Genomic DNA, 20,224 nt, shown 5'->3' with positions numbered 1-20,224 from the left:
CCGAGTGGGGATTAATCTCACCTTTCAGGAGTGGCGACACCTCGTGGCATTTACTATATTAAAAAATATTTATTTAAAAAAAATTTAATTCATACTCCTACACAAATCAAACATTGGAATGAAAATAAACAACGTAAATCTTGAACAACCTCCTATCTCATTTCATCGAGAACCTCAACATGACTATATCAGTTTAAAGAAATTAAATATTTAAACCTAATGAGCATGAAATTACCAATAATTAAAAAAAATTAAAAAAAATTCAAGTTTTAGAAGCTAGGTGTGCTGATCAAATTTACAAGTGTTTTTTTTTTCCGTTTAAATTCGCCTTTCTTTTGCTATGCTTAACATGTTAGGACAAGTATACTCTTGATCCATAAAATTTGAAGTCACCTCGGCAGGTTGGAGGCCGACGGTGCAACAAGGCGGTCGAGGTCGAGGTTGTGCGGGAGGTTTATGAAATTATTATTTTTTCCAATAGTTTTCCTTTGGTTTTTCATGGTGTAGAGACAAAATTGGAAAAAGAAATTTGGAGCTGGGTGTCTAGAAAAGAGCTTTGGGTGTAAATGGCCTCAACTTCAATGGACCTCCAACGTATGGGCCCAATATGTTCATGAGATCTGGCCTATGTTACTTTGAGAGAAGCTACTTGGTTGTCAATCTATGTTTCATGCTCTTGTTGAGGACCCCCCAAAAAAAAAAAAAAACCAACCAAGAAAACAAGAACAAGTTATGCATTATCTTATAAAATTGTGTAATATTGCTGAGAAAGTTAGCAGAGATTTAGAGAGGCTATAAGCATTCTGCAGCTAAAAGGATTTGGTTATGGAGTTTCTAAGTTAGGTAACCTCTGATCAACATTTATTAGTAAAATAAGTTCCAATTGATTTAGGAAATAAATCTAACTATAGCTTATCCAAACAAGCTTATTTTGTCACCCATTATCTTTACAACGGAAAAATGGCATGTCTCACATTTGGTACCAAAAGGGTGTACTTAATAAAGAAATGGACTCGTATCGATTTTAGCTTAAGTAGTTAAGAGCAGTTATCTCTGCATATGAGGTTTTGTGTTCGAATCCCCCGTCTCCAATATCACTTATCAAATAAATAAATTGACTCTACTTAAGTTTCTTATCAAATTTAAAAACATTTCTCACTGGTTGATGACCGGTGCAAAAACACAAGTCTATATTTTGGATGATTTGTAAACCTAACACATCAAAAAACGTATATCGTTTTAAATTTGTTTTCTTAAGATAAACCTTTTGAATTGATTAAACAATATTAAGATTTTCATATTAGTTTTAGTTATTGAGCTTATACGTACATTGCTAGCTGCAATATGTCTGGAATGAGAAAGTTCGAAAGGTTTGTCGAAGTTGAATTTGTTGCGAAGTTGAAAGGTATGACATACAACCCACTTTATATATATATATATATATATATATATATATATATATATATATATATATATAGAAGTAACAAAAGCTTCTAAATGTCAATGAAATTAAACTTGTTCAAAGGCAAAATTGTCGATACATATATCTAGAAAATAAAAATAAAAAGAATTGGTCGATTACTTTCATAAAACAAAAAGAAGTTTGTCTATTTTGGGAAGGACCCTCGAAATTGAAAGGCATTAGTTTATCAACCATTGAAGTCAATGCATGGCTTCAAGCTCATATGAGGATGAGTGGGTTCAGTTGCTCATGTCAATTTTCTATTTTCCATTGACTAGGACCAATCGCATTGAAGAATCCAAGCCATGATTTCAATATAGCTTTAGTGGTCAAGTTTATTAGCTCCTTCTATATTATTAACCAAGAATTAATGAAATTACAAAATTAAGAAATTTGAAATATTTTCCCTTTAAATTTCACAATTTTTTACTTTGACATGAGAAGATGGAGTAGAAATGAGGAGGACAACTGCCAATGAAAGTTGGTTGAGTTGGTAAGGATCGTTCTCTTCGCTATCAAGGTTTATATTCAAGTCCCGTTGCTGACAATTTGGTGGGTAATTTGTAAAAATCAAAATAGAGCTAAGATCCCCTTTGTAAGTCCTCAAAGAGACCTTGGTATGCCCTAGTCCTGGAATGGGGTAGTCTCCCCTCCTCCTAAACTTTCGTTTACCACACCCAAAAAAAAAAAAGGACAGCTGCTTTGATATCTTTTCCTACATGTGGATAAAAGATGAACAAAATGTGAATCGAATGTGAGGCTATACTCTTTTGAAAAATGTTTGAAAGCAAATAAGTTGGCTAATTGGAGAAGCAATTGCTTTGAAAATCACCAAGATAACTACATTTTTGTTTTCTTTATTTAAAGTAAAACGATCACCTCCAAATAAATATCAAATAAAAAAAAATTGTATTTTCTTAAAATTTATGCTATATTTAAGTAATTTCCTTCATATGCCCTCCTTACTTTGAAGGCAAACAAAATTAGGCTTTCCGACCAAAACAAAAAAAAAAAACAAAATTAGGGTTGTGGCAGAACTTTGGTCTGCATAATCCCAAGTTAGGGACAAATTGCCGACTTGGTTTTGTTTCTTCCAATTTAGTTTGAAGCAAATATGTTCAAGTCTCCAGAGTTTGATGCCAAGTTTGGCAACTACGTACTCTAACCCCTGGATGGTCTAAACTTGTAGGGAATTTGTGCTTTCTAGTACGTATAAGGTAGCACAACCTTTTAAACTGCCTTTCGTTTTGTGAACTAAATCTGATCACGATTTTAAAAAAATGGCTGAAATAAGTGCGGTATTATTCTGCTACACATTAAGTTGACATGTACTAACCAGTTAAAACATATGGTGACGCGTTTTAAGATTTAACATATGAAAGATGTTATGCGGCATGTTGAGTGGCAATGTACCGTTCAATTAAAAGTTTTAATACATGGCAAGACGTGAATCATAAATATGGAATTTGAAAATCCAATCTAATAATAAAGATGAAGGATAGGATAATTCATGTTTTTTTTTCAATCTTTTCAAAGTGCTAATCTCCATTAGTTACATGCTACAAAGTAAAGAGCTTTTGGTGGACAATATCATTAATAATCTTGCCAATTCATGAGTTGAGAAGTTGAGAGTGACAGGAGATGGCATATCTTCATATCTCAATTTGCGTGTGTGTATGCAGTGATTTGGTTCGTCTTGTACAAAAGAGAAATGAAGTAGACATGAGAGGAGGATAAGAGGCCAAGCCTTCCACTATTAAGATTCCTTCGGACGTTTCTTGGGAGACGTGTGCTCATGCCCTTGAGGTCCCCACCTTAGGCCTTACCCTCTAGGGGGCCACCACATCAGCAACTAGCACCCCCCCCTTCTTCTCCATGCATCTCTATAAATTCAGACCAAGTTGCAGAGCTTGGAGATATAGCAAAGCAAAGCAATTACATTCAAGCCTCTTGAACAAAAAACCATCTTGTCTTAGTTCATTTTTACCTCAAGAAGCAATATGTCGAGCAAGTGTAGCGACTGTAACTGCACTGACAGCAGCCAGTGCACGTAAGTGCTTCTTTATAATTGTCAGTTTATATAAGTAGATGCGTAATTCTTGCATTAAAATTAATATACAGTTAAGTTTTACGTATTATTATGGAGCTTATATGATCAAGTTTGTGCATGGTTAAGTAGTTCATGTAGCTTTAAACAAACACACACCTACCTAGCAAGAAACGATTCAAAGTTACGGACCAACCCCTTACTACTTCATATTATCTCCAACTTATAATCACCTACATAACCCAGTATGCAGAGACGAATCTAACTATTGGGTTGTATGGGCTATAGCCCATGCCTTTTTTTTTTTAGTTGTCAATATCCATGTACTCTCTCTCTCTAGCCCATGCATTTTTAAAAAAAAAAATTCAATACCCATGTTCTCTCTTTTTCTTATTTTCTTCATTTTTCTCTCTCTTCTTTCTATTTCTTTTTGTTTTTCGGCCTTTCTCTTGTTTTTTCTTTTGTTTCTCCATTTTTCAATAGTTTGGATCAACTACGAATTGAGCTTTTTCCCAAAGTTTCTTCTTCCTATATATTTTTTTTGCTTTTCTCTTGTTTTTATCCCTTCGTTTTTCCTTTTTTATTCTGCATATCTCTTTTTTCTCTCACACGTGTTGTAAAGTCTAACTTGGTGCGATATGGCCCTCACTGTTGAAATTTCCTCCGTACGTAAGGTAAATTTAGCCCACAGAATTTTGAAATCCTAGATTCGTCCTTACCCGTATACATGGAATTTTATCACAAAAGATTTCGGTGCTATTAATTGTAGAACCACTCATTACATATTGTATTTAGTTGTGGACTTTACATTCTTCAACATGCTTTACACTTCTTTGAATTGGTTTAGCTTTTCCAATGAAGTTGGTGCATATATACATGCAATCTGAGCATTAACTTACCAGTTCTCTGAAATTGCAGGAAGAAGGGAAGCAGCTACGACTTGGTCATAGTTGAGACTGAGAACCGGTACGCACCTCAATACATTTAAAGACTAAATTATTTTTCTTCTCTCTGTTTCATTTGACACCTCAGTTTAAGGCTAATAGGAGAATTTGATTTGATTTGCAGCTCCATGGACACTGTGATCATGGATGCCCCAGCAGCTGAGAACGATGGAAAGTGCAAGTGCGCCCCAAGCTGCTCCTGTGTGGACTGCAAATGTGGTAATTAAGCCCACACAAATACACACTTAAGACGTGATTAATAAAAGTGTCGTTTTAATTATGGGATTGTGAAGTCCTTAATAAAGTAATTATGGGAAATAACATTGTGGCTTTGTGTTTAGCTTGTTATTGTATTTTGAGTCTGTTGAGTGACATGTAGTCTCTGTCTCTGCTGTCACTCATCATGTCTGTGTTCTGTTTCTTTGATTGTGTCATGTAATGTAATTGTAATGGCCATCGTTCGCGGCCTTTGTGATGTTCAATGAAATATTATTAGTATACTCTTGTCATCTTGTTTTTTATTTATAACAAATTGATTTATTAAACTACTCTAATCTACTAGGAGATGACCAATTACTCGGATGCAAGATGATAGATATACTATTTTGATCAACTGACCTAACCTCCATATCTGCAACTGCAATTTATAAAAGAGGTGGAGCTAACCTCCATAGCATTTTCCTTTATTTATAAAATAACTGCAGGGAAATAAAAAGCACACGAGTTTTTGATTAAAATATAATGGAATATGTTCAATATATTCTGGATTTGAAACCCTTTTGTATCTTGAGAGTTGCATCAAAAGAAAGATGATGTCTTGGAGTGCTTGAGATTATCTTGTTTGGAAATAAAATTGTACAACAAAACGCAGAACTGGAAATCCCACTTCATTATAAAATATTTCAAGCACACTGGTCAACAGACGGCAATGTCTTTCCACTTCAATCCGTACTGGTAAAAAATTATCAAGGCATTAGCTTGTCAAGGACTTCATGGATATTTTAATGAAAAATACTTCTATTCTTAGTTCCCAACCCACCATATTTTAACTAAAATGCAACTTGAGTGTAAGTTAAGATCTATATTTATTGTCACTTGAGTTGGTCATAATTCAGTATGGTTAAACTAAAATTAAATTGTGTCGAGAGCAGGTACCACAGTGGTGGCCTCCCCCTTCCTCCTGCTTGACACCCCAGGTCCGAAACCTGAAGGGGTTTCTTTTCTCTTTTCTCCCAATGTAACCCAAAAAAAATCTAAAATTAAATTAACTTAAAATATAGAACTCCAATAGAATTGAACATATACCTATTTTAGCTCTTGTAATAGTGGATTGAGATATATTTAAAACTGAGAAATTTAAAACAACTGGTTACATCACCAGCCGGCTACAGACTCTGAACATTTTCATCTCCTTTAATCAGCTTTGTTCAACTCTGTCTGAACCAACAGTAATCAACATAATGACAATTCTAAGTAACCAACATAAGGCAGGTAACAAAAAGGAAAAAAGACATATGGAAAAAAAACAACCATTAACAAAAAATATTACACTTATACAAGACAAAAGCAGATACTGAGATCAATCCTGTAACTTATCAACCAATGTGTACTGCACCTTATAAATTTAATACTGCAATCTCAAAGGAAAGAAAATACAAGTAAAATTTGATTGCATCTAATGGTAAACAGAAGCTCTCCATGCATTATTTTGGAACTTTCAGATATTATCTTCTTGTATGTTGTAAACCTAAAATAAATGTATTCTTTCAAAACTGGTTAATGTTCAATTTATTATCTTAACCATCTCTGGCAATCTCAAACATTGAAGCCCTCTGCACGAAGGCACCTGAGATGAGCATCGATCCATTTTGTGCAAGCCTCTTGACCATGCTCCACAATGCATTCATCGCGCAGCTTCTTAGTATCCGGGCAAGCACAGCAGATCTTCTTCTTCGGCTTTGTATCCAGGCTAGGTGCAGTAGTGACTGCTGATCCTTGCGTTGGCTGCGACCCTGGGAAAGCCAAGGCAGACGAAGTATTTTCTGTTGGCATTCCACCCATTTCTCAAGGTCTTTGAAGAATAAATACAGTACCTAATAGAAAGATGATGAAGAACATCAAATTCAACGCAGAGCATAGTCTTTGTGATAACCATGTATTCATTAAGGATGTTGCATATGAATATATTGTAACCAAACAGAGAGAATGAAAGAGAGAGATACGGTGTCTTAATATATACACAAAAGAAGCATTAAACTTGTTTATCTAATGATTTGCCTAATCAGTCACTAGCTCAAGTAAAAGAGAGGCAACCACCATAAGGACAAAACCATTTATTTAAGCAAGCAATCAATTTCAGATCTACTAATCCACACCTCTAATAAATACTTGAAATCAATTACCATTAAAACTGAGACATTAGGAAACTAAATAAGCAGAAACGACTAACCCTGCATATCATAACAACCTTTACCCAATTTCAATTGTAAAGCTATTCAGCCTATTTCTAAAAGTAATAGCCAGGGGAATATTTACAAAAGCATTTCAGCTTCAAAAAGAAAACTTGTTCTCTCCTTATTTTTTGAAGTCGATACTTCTCCAAACAGGCTCTAATCCACAGAAGGAACACAAAAACAGAGAACCCCAGATGAGGAATTGAAACTAGTTCTGGATTTCAATCAAGACATATCCTTTGGCCAACATCCGTTTGGGCTTTTCTTCGAGCATATGGTGGGCGTTCGCTTACAAGCCACTCCCACATATCAAATATTTATTAAAAGCAGAAGAAACTAACAGCACAAAGGCAAAACAGAAAACCCAAAAGAAAAGTAAAGCAACCCCATTTAATCAAACAAGAAAACAGCCATACCCACAAGATTATGGAAGTAAATCTATAATCTGTTGTCTTTTGTTGAATAGAAAAAGAATAATAAAACCGTGTTGATAAAGAGGATGATGATAGGAATATGCTCAGAAGGCTAAACGAAAGTAGTCGTAGAAATGTAAGAGAAAGGAAAAGAATAACATACCGCTGAAAATAACAAAGAGAAGCTCTCGAACTCAAACGCTCGTGTTTTCTGGAAGACAGAAAGGTGGAGCTCTCAAAAGCTGTTATGTTCTCTGCAATACGAAAGTGGCGGCTCAAATTTTCAAGGCTAAAACTGGGCCGCGTATGAATCAATGGGCCTAGAAAAGAATACGCTAACAATTTGAATTTCTTTTTAGGTTTTTTTTTTTTTTTTGGGGGGGGAAGAATAATAAACATTTGGGTGATTTTGGACACTTAACCCCAACTTTTTGTTTAAAATTTTCTGGCAAATGTGAGTTAGGCTAGTTGGTCCGGACAGTGAGCGTTTCAATAAGAATATTTTATTTTTATAATTACAATGACAAAATGGATAGCAATTTTTACTATACCTTCCAATAACGCAATGATACATGAGATAATTTTTTTATATGTCGTTATATTATTAGTTGGAGATAGCATTTTTTTGCTACCCCATTACAAATAAGTTTGGCTGACTCGTGGCCTTGTAGCTCACAACTCTTAGGCCATGGGCTATGTAAACTGTAATTTGGACCAACTTCACATCATTAAGAAATTATAGGCTTAACTAGCTATGTTTAAAACGACCAAGGTCAAACAATCTTAAGAATGAAAAGTCCAACCCTGCAAGTAGTTTGTTCTAGTAAATGGTAGTTTGAAAGAAAATCAAAATCCCTTGACAGACAGGGCCAGTAAGAAAGTTTTTTACCGTAAAAACGCATGTCAATATTGACAACAAACAGAACAAATTAGGGTAACTTTAACCAACTACAAAACAACCACCAGCCATAATGTGAAGATAATATTTGCCATAAGATACAAATTCATGCTTCAAAACAATGAGTTTAATGTTCAGAATGTGAGCCATAAAAAATTAATCAAGTGAAATTTAGCTAAATACATTTGCCAAACTTTTATTCATCATATGATGGGAAGAAATTTACAAGCTCACTGGCAACATGGGGCCAACAGAATGTGCAAAAATTGCAAATGGAAAACAGTTTGTAGAGAATGTTCAAGATTAACAAGGTTTAAGCACTAAACTAACCAGCAATGAAATCTTAAATCTTTGTTTTTTTTTACTCTGCAATCTTATGGCACAAAGCAAGAGCCTCCACCTTGCAATTTCCACATAACATGACCAAGAAGCAGAGGAACCAAAGCACACAATTCCATCCAACAATGTGTTCCTCCATAAGCAGAAATCCACTGATTTTTGTAGCAAAGTAACATCAATTCTTTGCTAATCATACTTCTCCCTCCATGAGTACAAAAGAAGAAAACCCCACGAAAGCGCCAGTGTGATGTCTCCGGCGACCTGCTTTGGCCAATCCCGGGCAAGGTCTTCAAGTTTCCTCTCAAAGTAAACTCTCCAAATAGCCATGGAAATGTGAAGCAACACACAACCTTTAGCAAAGAAGCTCTGGAACTTGTTGTCCTTGACAAAAGCCACCATGAACAAAAGGGATCCAATGGAAAATAGAAGCAAGCCGGATAAGGAATCCGCAGTTTGAATTAAAAGCTGATCGTGGGGTGTTGACCCTTGGAGCTTACTTGCTGTCTCAAGGCCATGGCTGAACACATAAAATTCATAGGAGTAAAACATCATCAAAGCTCCAGAAATCAGAGCAATAACAGAGTGGAGCATACAAATTATAAAAAACCCAGATAACCCCATAGCTTAAAACCCCAGGCAAAACCCTTATCTTTCTTCTCTATATAAATAAGCTTGCATTCGATTCAATTCTATTCAACCAAAATTGCTCAACAGAAATCTCTTGAACCCTGATTTCCAATAATCTTATGACAGAAAGCATACAAAACCAGTTTCCAATAATCTCTTGAACCCTGTAATGTATGTTACAACACAGAAAAGATGAAAATCACATATTCATCAAAAACCCTAAACCCTAAACTTTCATTTTAGAGATCCCAGAAACCAGAGCAAGTAAATTGACCAGAAGCCAACCTTAACTTAGCTTCCACTCTAAAACTCAATAAACCCAGATGGCCCCACTGATCAAGATTCAAGATTGTCTCCACAAGAAAACCCTTAAAACCAAGAATCAACCCTCAAACAAGGAAACCCAAATAAACCCTAACCTTAGTTTTCAATGTTTTCCACATCAAACAAAACCTTGGGGCGCTGAAAGGAAATGAAACTGATGGAGGGGTTTTTGGTAAAGGGAGAGGAAGAAAGAATGCATCTTTGGGAATTTGCTTTGATGAGAGAGTAATTCCAGCAACTACAACACGCTTATTGTCAGTGGAGGGACTTTTCTATTTGTGTAAATTTGATTTGATTAGCTGTAGTTTGTAGATATTTAAAGATTCTATAAATGGCACAGACTAAAGAGATTGCTTCTGTCCTTCTACAAAAACCTACACCTCATGCAAAAAAAATCCCTTACTTTTCTGGTTATTTCCTTCCTACAAGCAATTGAACGTTTGTGGGGTCATGGAACCAATGGGTCGACATGATTTTTTTTAGTTTAATTTAAATCAAAAAATGTTGTTTTTGGAATTATGTTGGGCCACCATTTGTTTGCTATCTATCAACCAAGTTTGTAGTAATCAGACCCCAAAAAAAAACAGTTTGAAGTAAAGTCATTACAATTAATCATTGGTGATGAATTTGATTAACTTATCGACTTCTTTGGTAGCTAGAGAAAGTATTAAAAAGAAAATCCCTATATCTTTAACAATTTTCCTAAAGAAAAGTGCTTTCATGTCTTGAATTGATGTTGAGGGCCTGCCATGACTCATTCTTTCATGGTTCACTACTTTTTGGGTAGATTGGAGGGTTCTTAAAATCCCTACCATATTGCCGACGTGAGTTAGGGCAGGACAATGAGTATGCCCCCTTGTACTAAAGTTCGAAACTCATTTTTCATAGATTAGATTAATTTAGAATAAACTGTCGCTTGTATAACAAATCTCTACCATACTGAAAAAGTAGCTCAAGTGTACCAAAACTCTCCCCTTCATTTTTTGGTTTTTTTGCGTTTTCCAACCCATTAAAGGGTTGAAATTTTCATACATTGAGAAAATGAACATTGCATCCATGTTACTTCCGTCAAATTCAGTCAGAGCAGAATCTAGTAAAAGCCTAAAAGGGAAGGAGTTCAACTCCAAGTTAGAACACTTTCAAACCAACACCTTCTTTTCACTTAGAATTTAGAAAACCCACCTCACACTGTTAGTTGGTACTGACAGAATCTTCTGCAGCTGCATATAAATACATAAATTTGATCAAGTAAGTTTATTGATTAAAAATGTCAAATGTTTTGAGATGGATGGCTGTAAAGCAATACAGCTATTACTTTGTTCTCGACACCAACCCAATGACCACAACTTTGCTATATCTTATACATTGAGATTTACACAGAAGAACAAGTCATTATGAGACCTCACTTGCAGGCTACAGCTGTGGAAATGGCTATTCTTTTATTAAAGGCTTTTTATTACAAAGAGGCCAAACCCTAATCTTAGGACATTGGCCTATGTTGTGCTTTGATCAATCCCTCAAATTGCTCAGGGAACATGGCACACTTGCCAAGACACCGCCAACTAATGGCCAGTATGGGATCACATGGAGATGAAGAGGCCTACCGTCCATCCTACATGATTGCAGCTCTGTATTGACCAAAGCCCCAATCAAATCAAAGCATCAATTCTTGCAAAAGCAAGCCTCCTCCTCCCGAAAAACTTGTGTGAAATAAGGATAACACTGTTTTGCTATCACCAACCAATCACAAACTGCCACATCAAAAAGTGATCACATGTGGCATGCTGTGATTGGCGGGGAATAACAAACCAGTACTATCCCCATTTCACACAAGTTCCAACCTTCCAAGGGCATGTGCTTCCATAGCTAAAAGCTCTTTGCTTTTCTTTTTTCTGCAGAATTGTGAATACCTATTGCTTCCCTGGTATGTTTTATCTTTCCCAGCATCAGGGTTGCCTTTCCCATTAAGGCCTCAAACTGCAGAATTGGATCATCTTTCTATTTCTTTGCTTTCTTTGTTTTCAATTTAAGTTGTGAACAAATTTTTGAAAAGTGGGATTATTGCAAATTACAATATACTATTGGTTACTTTGAGAAACGGATTCTCAATACTTATGTCACTGATTTGTAAAGCAAGCATGAGGAACATGGCATAAATTTGCATGACAGCACACTGGATAAAAGTGCTCGTAAAAAACAATCGAATAGATATCAACAATTCTCAAACAAAATTTAGAGCTTCATCTGTCATTTCCTATCCTGCACAGATCTAACCAAATCTTCCTACCCCGTGATGTATAATTTGTGACAAAGGGGGAGGGAGATTACATTTTCCTATAGTCAAAAAGTAATTAAGGGGAAAGAAGAACAATTAGAATGACTTGCTGTCTCTACTACCACCAACCTTACGATGGCGCTTCTTATCTCCTCTTCCACGCTTTAGAGAAATCTTCTTCCCGGTTGGGGTTTTTACAGATTTGGTACTCTGTCGCAAAGGTAGCGGAAGACGAATAATAGCCCTAGGCGGACGTGGAGGAGGCATGTGCTCCAGTAACTCTCGGTGGTATGCCTGTACATTGCAATCACAATGAAAATATAATAACATGTAAACCTTATATATTGAAAGGAAGAAATTGAAAGAGAGACAAAAGGACCTCATAACTTAGTCCGGCATATTATGCTATGAAGCCAAAAAGAACAGTTTACACAGCATAAGATTGATATTTGGCAAATGAGCCATTATCCAAGTAATTCCCAGCCTCTCAAAAGAGCACCGTTAACCTACAGAGATCTTGAATTTATACGTCAACAATGCATCTAAATCTAGACAACAACCAAATAAATCATGCATCAAAATCTCCATGACTGCAAAATACAGATGCAAGCTTCTGTGGTACCCAAAAAAAGACTTAGTGACTCAGACAAGGCAGAGCAAGCCACTTATAATTAGTAGATCTGGTCAACGTGTCAACAGAACCCTGTGACTCATACAACAACCTGACAAGCCCTAACAATATTCCAAAAAACAAACAAATCATTTCGAATAAAATACACTGAATAATTTTCCTATCACCGTAGATATTCCTAAAAGAAATTAATACCTGAATTACAAAATTGCGCCTCTCACAATCCAAAAACATATTAATGCTCCAATTAACTTTTCCCATGATTTTATCTCTCACTGTGGAGAAGCTTAATTGATCCCTGGAGGTAAAGCGATCAACTTCATTGAACCAATTGCAGGTAAACAAATTTGTGATGGGAATGTGCTCCTTTATGATAACACAACCTTCAGGAACGTCTGAAGAGAGTCAAAGAGCAAAATGCAAAATTCCAGATTAAATAAAGAGAAAAAAAAGCTATAACATGCAGAAATACATACGCTGTCATATGTCTGCATAAGCTTACATATCACTGCACGTACATAAATGACCTACCACTTGTTATTGGAAATTTAGCCTCTGAATAAGGTTGTAAACCCTCCTTAATATAGAAGTCAATCTGCTCATTAATGGTGGAGTTATCATACTTTCCAGCAGCTTTGTTAGCTTCAGCCTCTTCAAACACATCATACCGTTTATAGTGCCTTGAGATTGCAAAATTCGCATTCTGACGCCATAAGAACCTGAACAGTATTTAAGTATTGAAAACATCAAGGTTTATGTAAAGCTCAAAATCAATTTGAATTGCACAGCACAATGACTGATCGCCAATTTCACATTGTTGAAATTACTAATAGTAAAGCATATTCCTAGTTTCTGTATGAGGTAGGGTAGATATGTCAAACTTTTTCCCCAAAAATGTTAATATTGTCAATTATTTTGGAACTGTTTAGAAAAATATTTCAGGTAAAAATGATTAAAGATCCTCCTGTTATAAAAATTTTATTTTTCTAACCCTCTACTTCAGCTATATTTCCTTTTAATTTTTAATTCAACAATATTTTAAAATCTGTCATTCTTTTCACACAAGTATATCAGAGAGTCTGCTTTGGCATACCTTGAACTACAAGATCACAGAAAATACAACAAGAGAAACCCCAGTGCCAAAAACTGACAACAAAGACCATTTGACAGAACTTCACAATAGAAGGCAGGTTGGGGGAGGATCTACTACAACACACAATAAATATACCAACAAAGCAACCAATAATTTCTGGCACCTGTCAATTTCAATATCCAAAAAATAAATAAAAAGAAAGTGGAAAAGTTGGATAACAGACCAAAGTTTTTTTCCTAATACTGAAAATTATAAACAAAATTGTACTGAGGTAATTCATCATACAACTTCCAAGAGTAGCATTAAATTTGCATGTTGCAGGAAGTTGATTATCATCTGTAAAGCCAATTAGAGTTTCAAACAATTGGCGAACAATATGAGGTTGTTTATAGAACCTTCAATATTTAAATAGTTGCAACGTACCAAGTAACATGACAGGACCAAAATTTAACAGCAACAACTGTTTCAGGAAAGAACCATCTTTTAAACCCTTAGGCAAAACCTCTGGAACTAGGCTATTACAGGCGTCCACATAGCATTAATGAACAGAATCAGAAAAGAAGTGTACCTCTCAAGGATTTGATACGGATCCACCACAAGCTGAAGCTTTCCATCAATCCATAAAGAATATCTGACATTGGGGAAAAGCCTATGCAATAGAAGCTTCGGAATCTGCCACAAAAACATGATGTGTCAATAACATCTAAAATCTTCCCAAAAAATCCCTCCTAATCCAGAACTTTTTGAGCAAATTGTGGATAGAACACCTTTATTTCTATTAAATTAAATCAAAAGTACCACCTGATATAATAGATGACATTAACTTTCCCTAAAATCCATACCACTGCATAAAGGGAACACCAACGTTAGGAGTGTCAATTTGACTAAGATAGACCAAACTCCAGTTGCAAAGCCCAATATTTACAGGTTAAGGTTCAACACAACTTGCCAAGCAGCAATTGGAACAGAACCTAGACTGGAAGTTAAATTTGAACCGATCACTGCAGCCAGATCTATCCAAAATATTTTCTTCCTTGAATAAATGTCTAAAAGAATTTCCCCCAAATAGTATATGAACATGACATAAAGTATGGTTACATATGACCAAGCAAGTTCCCTCAACATTGGCTTAGGTGGTAAAATGGCTGGGGCAGCTTGGTGTAGGTCTTATGCTCAAATTATACCAATCAACAATTGTATATTCTGTGTGTTTCTTCACAATGAAATACTTCTCTCTGTTTCTATGAATCATATAAGCTAATCTTAAGATTACCAATCTCCCATCTCTAAATGCAGTTGGGAAGAAACTAAACATTTAAAAGCACCAATAAATCCTGGAAAACAAAAATAAATAAATAAATAATAAAGTCAATTGATCTAAGCTATATTGTGGCATGTGGTCAAAAGGATGAACCAAACCAATTTTAAAAAAACTAACCTTTCCATTACGCCTTGCATCACTATAGGGGACGTTACGAACAACGATAATTCTCCACAATCCTACCCTCTTACTGTTTCCCAGGACACTGGAATTCGTCATATAAGCTTCTGTCTCTTCGTCAATAAACATGTAGAATGGAACATTTTTCCTCGAAAACTCACTAATGTTCTTTGGCTGCTGTATTATATCATAGTTTCCTAACAAAGACACAACCATTAGAAAAAGTAACCACAAGCATATAGTTAAGCAAACATCCCATCCCACAATTTCTTAAGTTCGGAAGTACCAAAGACAGCTGAAGCAACAATGATATCATGGAACATCTCCAACTCCATAAGGTCAGCTTCATCAACATCAAATCCAGACTGGTGACCAGGTTTACTTCCTTTCACAAATCTGACAAGAAAAGCATCAAGTGAATACAAGAATGATGGATGAAATCAGCAAAATAAAAGGGAATCACCGATTCATTAATAATAAAAAGCAACAAGGCAAAACAAATAATAAAAGTAAACATACCCACAGTGAACCATCATGGATTCTTTTATATCATAAGAATCATTTCTCTGCTTTAGAGTTGGAAACCCGCCAAATTCAGAACCTCTATGTGATTCAATTCTTATCGGATTTTCATCATAAACATATGTCAAATTACGTAGGACAGATGATTCTGAGGAGAAGCTTGGCATACTAGCTATAGCCTGCTCCACAGGTAGATAACATACTGGACATGCTGAAATAAAATGAACAAAATCAATGGTACATCAACAGGATATGCATTAACTCAGAATGTTTGTGATAACTTCTCAAGTTCATGTAAAGATGTTAAACCAAATTGAATATCAGGGTATACCACTGAAAGAATAAAGAAAAAAGAAAAAAGCAAAGACTTACGACGTGGTCCATAACGTTTTCGATCAGTTGGAGGAGGAGGAGGGGGAAATGCAAAATTTTCACAATGGTCACGAACAACAGTGGATGGCTGAATAAGGGGATGGGAAGGAGAAGGAATCAGGATTCTATGTTTAACATTTCCTGTCACAGTATTCTCTGTAGAAGGTATTTTGATGTCATGTTTATCTTCCATTCCAGCGAAAGTTATGGAACTACTTGACCTATCCTTGCGATAAGGTATCACACTTTCACTATGTTGAGTGATAATGACATTACTGCTTTCTGGTACATCATCATAAACAATTAAAGAAAAATGTATTAGCTTATTTTTAAAAAAATGTAGAGAACAATAAATGAAATTTGTACAGAAAATAAGAAAACATTCTAGAAACCAAAATTGGTTCCGACTTTGACAAGCATGTGAACTCAATCAGATGATATTTCTTGTAATATCTAAAGGTGCAATAATGACCATGTTTCTTCCATCCGTGAAATCATGTCCCATATCATGACAATCTCAGAGTATCAAAATAATATTAAGCTTAGACAATTAGATACTTGTATGCATCAACTCTATAAATTTGATCAAACAGGACTCTGCATACTAATCCCTGTGTTAAAAATGAGTACATTAGTGTGGATGTCCAAGGAGCAGGGATAAAGAAAAACAAACCTTTATTTACAGTGAAGGAATTGAATACGAAAACCAAAAGAGCAAGGACAACCAAAAGAAGCATTGTGACCCTCTTTCGACCCAGGAATCTACATACAAAGGGCAAAACTCTGTCCTTCTCCCTCGAACTTGAAAGAAGCAACTTGGAAGACTTGCGTGTAAGACCAGGTGTTGGCAGATTATGTGAAAAGCCATTCTGTATCAGTTGTAGTTGTTGTAGTGATCCATAGCTCCCTGTACGTAGACCTAATGACCCTCCAGTCATTGTACCTTCAAATCCACAAATTCTTCAAGTTTCATTTCCTTCTTCTTCTACAAGAGCCTCTCATTCAGGAAACCCAAATTCTTCTTCCAAAATCCAAAATTCAAAAAATGCTATACAAAAGCAAACTAAACTTCTTCCAAATTCATGTCAACGTCCCCAGAATTCTTTTGCAAAAATATCATTGAAAAAATGGCTCCCCAACCAAATCATACTCCAAATCACCAAAAACACCACAATTAATTCCTCTTCAGAGCTATAATCGAAATACGCCTTGAAATAACTCCGGCTTAATCCCCAAAACACCAACCCCAACACCAAATGGAACTCAAATTCACAAAACTATCCTTACGTACGATCAGAAATACCAATGTGCTTGAATTCTCTGAACCAAAATCACACAAACCACATTCTACGCAAAACCCACTTCCGAGAAACACTTTTCTTTCCAAAAAGTTAAAAAGACCAATTCCAATGCACAATCCAACTAAAACCCACAAATCAAATTAGCATTGAAATCCAACCCAAAATCGAAAACTCACCCAGATCAATGCCAACCCAGAATTGAATGCCATAGTTTTAAATGGAGAAAAAAAGGTTTCCATTTACGTACCTATCAGAAAAAGCGCTCCAAATTCGAACTCAATTAAAAAGCTTCTAGGGGTTATCCATATCATATCTCTCTGTCTCTAGGGTTTCGGTGACGAATATTTTGGGGATTACCATCCGCGCTGTTGTCTCACTAATGCTATCTTTTATTATATTATTTATTAGAAACTTATTATGCTTTCTAATTATGGAATTTGGACCTTAATGATAACCATTAAATGTTTTATATTTTTAATCTGAAAAGAATGAAGATTTCCAACTCTCACTCCATTATCACTAAGACCACATTATAATGTTCCTCAACAACACTAATGGTCAGTTGGTAAGCACTAATCACACTTCCAATCCAACTTTAAAATGTTTGGTTTATTACATTAAATTTGGTTTTGAAAAGCACTATTGTTCAATAACTTCAATTCAATAAGAAAAAACAGTCCCCCCAAAAAAAGAATTGGTTTTGAAATTTGGTTTGGTATAGTATAGGAAGCATGTAGATAGCTAGAGAGATTTTAGTACTTCTCTCGTTGAATGCAAGGTTTGTTGAACATCCCAAGGCTATGACTGAATATTTGTGGAAAACCAATGCAAGATCCCACAATTTGCTCTTGTATATGGGGCAATTAGCACATGAGAAGTTTTTTTAACACCAAACCAAATTTTGACAACCCTTAGAATAAAATAAAATAAAATTGCTGCAATATAAGTGATTTTTGAAGAAGCATATGTTAAATGTTACTTTAAGAAGTGTTATTCTGACTCATAAATATTTTTAACATTTTTTTTGTCAAATGTTTTTATTTTATTTTAGTACAAGTGATTGTCTAATTACAGGGAATGAGGATTTCACACACACGCACAACAACTATGATGTTGTGAGGATTCGAACATGAGACCTCTGGTCTGCAAGTCAAGATTGTTTTCCACCGAGCTAGACCAAATGCTATCGTAATTACTTTTAATATTTAAAAAATACTTTTAACATTTGTTGAAACAATTCCCAACATATTCTTAATAATCTCATAATTTGGATACATTTATGCTACAACTAGACACATCTCAAATATCACTTGAGGGACACTTTTATAGAGCTCATTATACATTGTATTTCATTAATCCAAACAGTCTATTTTGTAGATATTCATTCAAAGATTATCTCTACAAAAAATCACTTGAATCCGATATCATTTGACCACTTAATTCCATTATTGAAATTTTAGTACTTTCTTGAAGCACCGTGTTCATTGATTTTGTAGAACACCATTAGATGTCTAAATGGTTTCCGATTTGTCTATTTTTTTGCAAGAATGATCTATGAATGATGACTTAAAAAATATATAGTTTTTATTATTAAAAAAAATATTTATAAGATACCCTAAAAAGTATTCATCAAATAAAATTATTTGAAAAATCCTCCATCAATAAAGAGACTGTTTATTGACATATTGCATTTTTCCTCTTTCATCTGGAGGGACATGTATTATTATTGTCCCAACCCAATTTCAAATTTAAAGCCAATAATAACAATATATTTATTGTGGTGATAGGACTAAACTTGGCACCATGTATGTGATAGATGCCATGACCACGACTCATGGATTTTGACCCAATTAATTAAGGGCCCTTATTACAATAAATTAACCTTTTAGGTGTTAAAATAGAATTTTAAATTTTTTCAAAGGAAAACTTAAGGCCCCTTTTAGTTCCTGAAAATTAATTTGTATAAATCTAACTTGAAAGTTGAAACTCACTTTCAGTCATCCACCAATCTTTTTCTTGTCACTAGACTCACTACCATCAACTTGATGATGAAATCGACTTTTAAGTTCTCCATTTGAAACTCACATTCTGTCATCCATCCTTGTTAGTATTGTCACCATCATCAACTTGACGAAAATCTCAATAATGATCTCATAGAATCTGAAGAAGAAAATATTTCCCTTCTTATTTTGTAGGTAGAATTTTCTACATTTATGTTAATAACAGTGTAACATGTGTGCATAAGTATTTCTCTTGATGTTTTTTATGAATAATTTTTGCATATATGTCAAATTGTGATTCATATGAAGGAGACAAACAGTATTCTTTGAACAATTAAGAGGATCTTGACCCTCTATGTTTAGCGACTGTGTATTTACTCGCATTTCGCAAGATTTAAATCATTCTAATAATCTAACAACTACGACACTTCAATTTTTTAAATTTTGACACTCATCTGTATAATTAATTCCGACTTAACACCGTTAAGTCTAAATGAAAGAAAACAAAAACAATAAAGAAAAAACCATAAACCTATCAGCCATTGATGACACACCTCACCCCACTCCACTCACGGCAACCCCTTCCCTCCTCACAACGAACCTCCTCTCCTGTTCCTCTCTCTCTCTCTCTCTCTAAACAATTCAGAATTTGTATGACTAAGCAACTATGGTACCCATTCATGGAAGAGAGGAAGAGATTTGTGGACGGTGGAGAGGAATCAGGGGGATATGATGGCAGTCGTGGGGTCGGGTGGGTAGGAAAGGATGGCTACTAGGTTTTTTATTGTTTTGTTTTAATAATTCTTTTAAACTTAATAGTGTTAAGTTAGAGTTAATTAAATAGATATATGTCAAAAGTTAAAAATTGACATGTCATATCTTGAGTCATTAGATTATTAAAATGGTTCATATCTTGCGAAATGTGGATAGATGCACAGTCATTAAATGTAAAGGCTCGATTACCCAACTAAGACAGAGAAAGTTTGTTTTTGGTTTTTGCATGATTCAAAAAAGTTGCGATGATAGTTTGAAATTTTGTTTTAATATTTTTTTAAATGATTGAAAGGTGAATGTATACTTTT

At 34.9% G+C, this 20,224-nt stretch overlaps 3 protein-coding genes across 7 annotated transcripts; all 3 read right to left on the bottom strand.

Moving 5' to 3' along the window:
* On the bottom strand, positions 5,967-7,637 carry LOC18778968 (cytochrome c oxidase copper chaperone 1). Of its 4 annotated transcripts, none has more exons than XM_020562120.1 (2): positions 7,483-7,637; positions 5,967-6,546 (listed from the first exon to the last, which is right to left on the bottom strand). In XM_020562120.1, exon 2 carries the CDS (start codon positions 6,512-6,514, stop codon positions 6,269-6,271), a length of 246 nt encoding a protein of 81 aa, XP_020417709.1. In that variant the 5' UTR covers positions 6,515-6,546; positions 7,483-7,637; the 3' UTR covers positions 5,967-6,268. The 4 variants fall into 4 exon arrangements, with proteins under 4 accessions (XP_020417709.1, XP_020417710.1, XP_020417712.1 ...); XM_020562121.1 differs by lacking the exon at positions 7,483-7,637 and adding an exon at positions 7,323-7,447; XM_020562123.1 differs by lacking the exon at positions 7,483-7,637 and adding an exon at positions 6,989-7,251.
* LOC18778641 lies at positions 8,374-9,877 on the bottom strand. The gene has a single exon (XM_007212146.2). The coding sequence runs from the start codon at positions 9,175-9,177 to the stop codon at positions 8,743-8,745; it is 435 nt and encodes a 144-aa protein (XP_007212208.1). The 5' UTR covers positions 9,178-9,877; the 3' UTR covers positions 8,374-8,742.
* On the bottom strand, positions 11,682-17,529 carry LOC18781266. Of its 2 annotated transcripts, XR_002271339.1 has the most exons (10): positions 16,515-17,529; positions 15,842-16,123; positions 15,467-15,680; positions 15,234-15,343; positions 14,945-15,144; positions 14,075-14,178; positions 12,945-13,132; positions 12,609-12,808; positions 12,162-12,288; positions 11,988-12,076 (listed from the first exon to the last, which is right to left on the bottom strand). XR_002271339.1 is itself a non-coding variant. In XM_020562704.1 (9 exons), exons 1-9 carry the CDS (start codon positions 16,777-16,779, stop codon positions 11,879-11,881), a joined length of 1,761 nt encoding a protein of 586 aa, XP_020418293.1. In that variant the 5' UTR covers positions 16,780-17,527; the 3' UTR covers positions 11,682-11,878. The 2 variants fall into 2 exon arrangements, 1 of the variants encoding a protein (XP_020418293.1); XM_020562704.1 differs by lacking the exon at positions 12,162-12,288 and having other exon boundaries at positions 11,682-12,076; positions 16,515-17,527.

The sequence above is a fragment of the Prunus persica genome, chromosome G4 (assembly GCF_000346465.2).
Source record: "Prunus persica cultivar Lovell chromosome G4, Prunus_persica_NCBIv2, whole genome shotgun sequence".
Lineage (NCBI taxonomy): Eukaryota > Viridiplantae > Streptophyta > Magnoliopsida > Rosales > Rosaceae > Prunus > Prunus persica.
The sequence above is the reverse complement of the archived record's forward strand: the minus strand, read 5'-3'. Positions and strand labels throughout refer to the sequence as shown.

Coding starts and splice junctions, on each gene's coding strand:
- LOC18781266 (XM_020562704.1), bottom strand. CDS start 16,779: ATGACTGGAGGGTCATTAGGTCTACGTACAGGGAGCTATGGATCACTA. Junction 15,344..15,466: donor TCCATGATGGTTCACTGTGG/GTATGTTTACTT, acceptor TTTTCTTGTCAG/ATTTGTGAAAGGAAGTAAAC. Junction 14,179..14,944: donor ATGCAAGGCGTAATGGAAAG/GTTAGTTTTTTT, acceptor TTTTTGTGGCAG/ATTCCGAAGCTTCTATTGCA.
- LOC18778641 (XM_007212146.2), bottom strand. CDS start 9,177: ATGGGGTTATCTGGGTTTTTTATAATTTGTATGCTCCACTCTGTTATT.
- LOC18778968 (XM_020562120.1), bottom strand. CDS start 6,514: ATGGGTGGAATGCCAACAGAAAATACTTCGTCTGCCTTGGCTTTCCCA.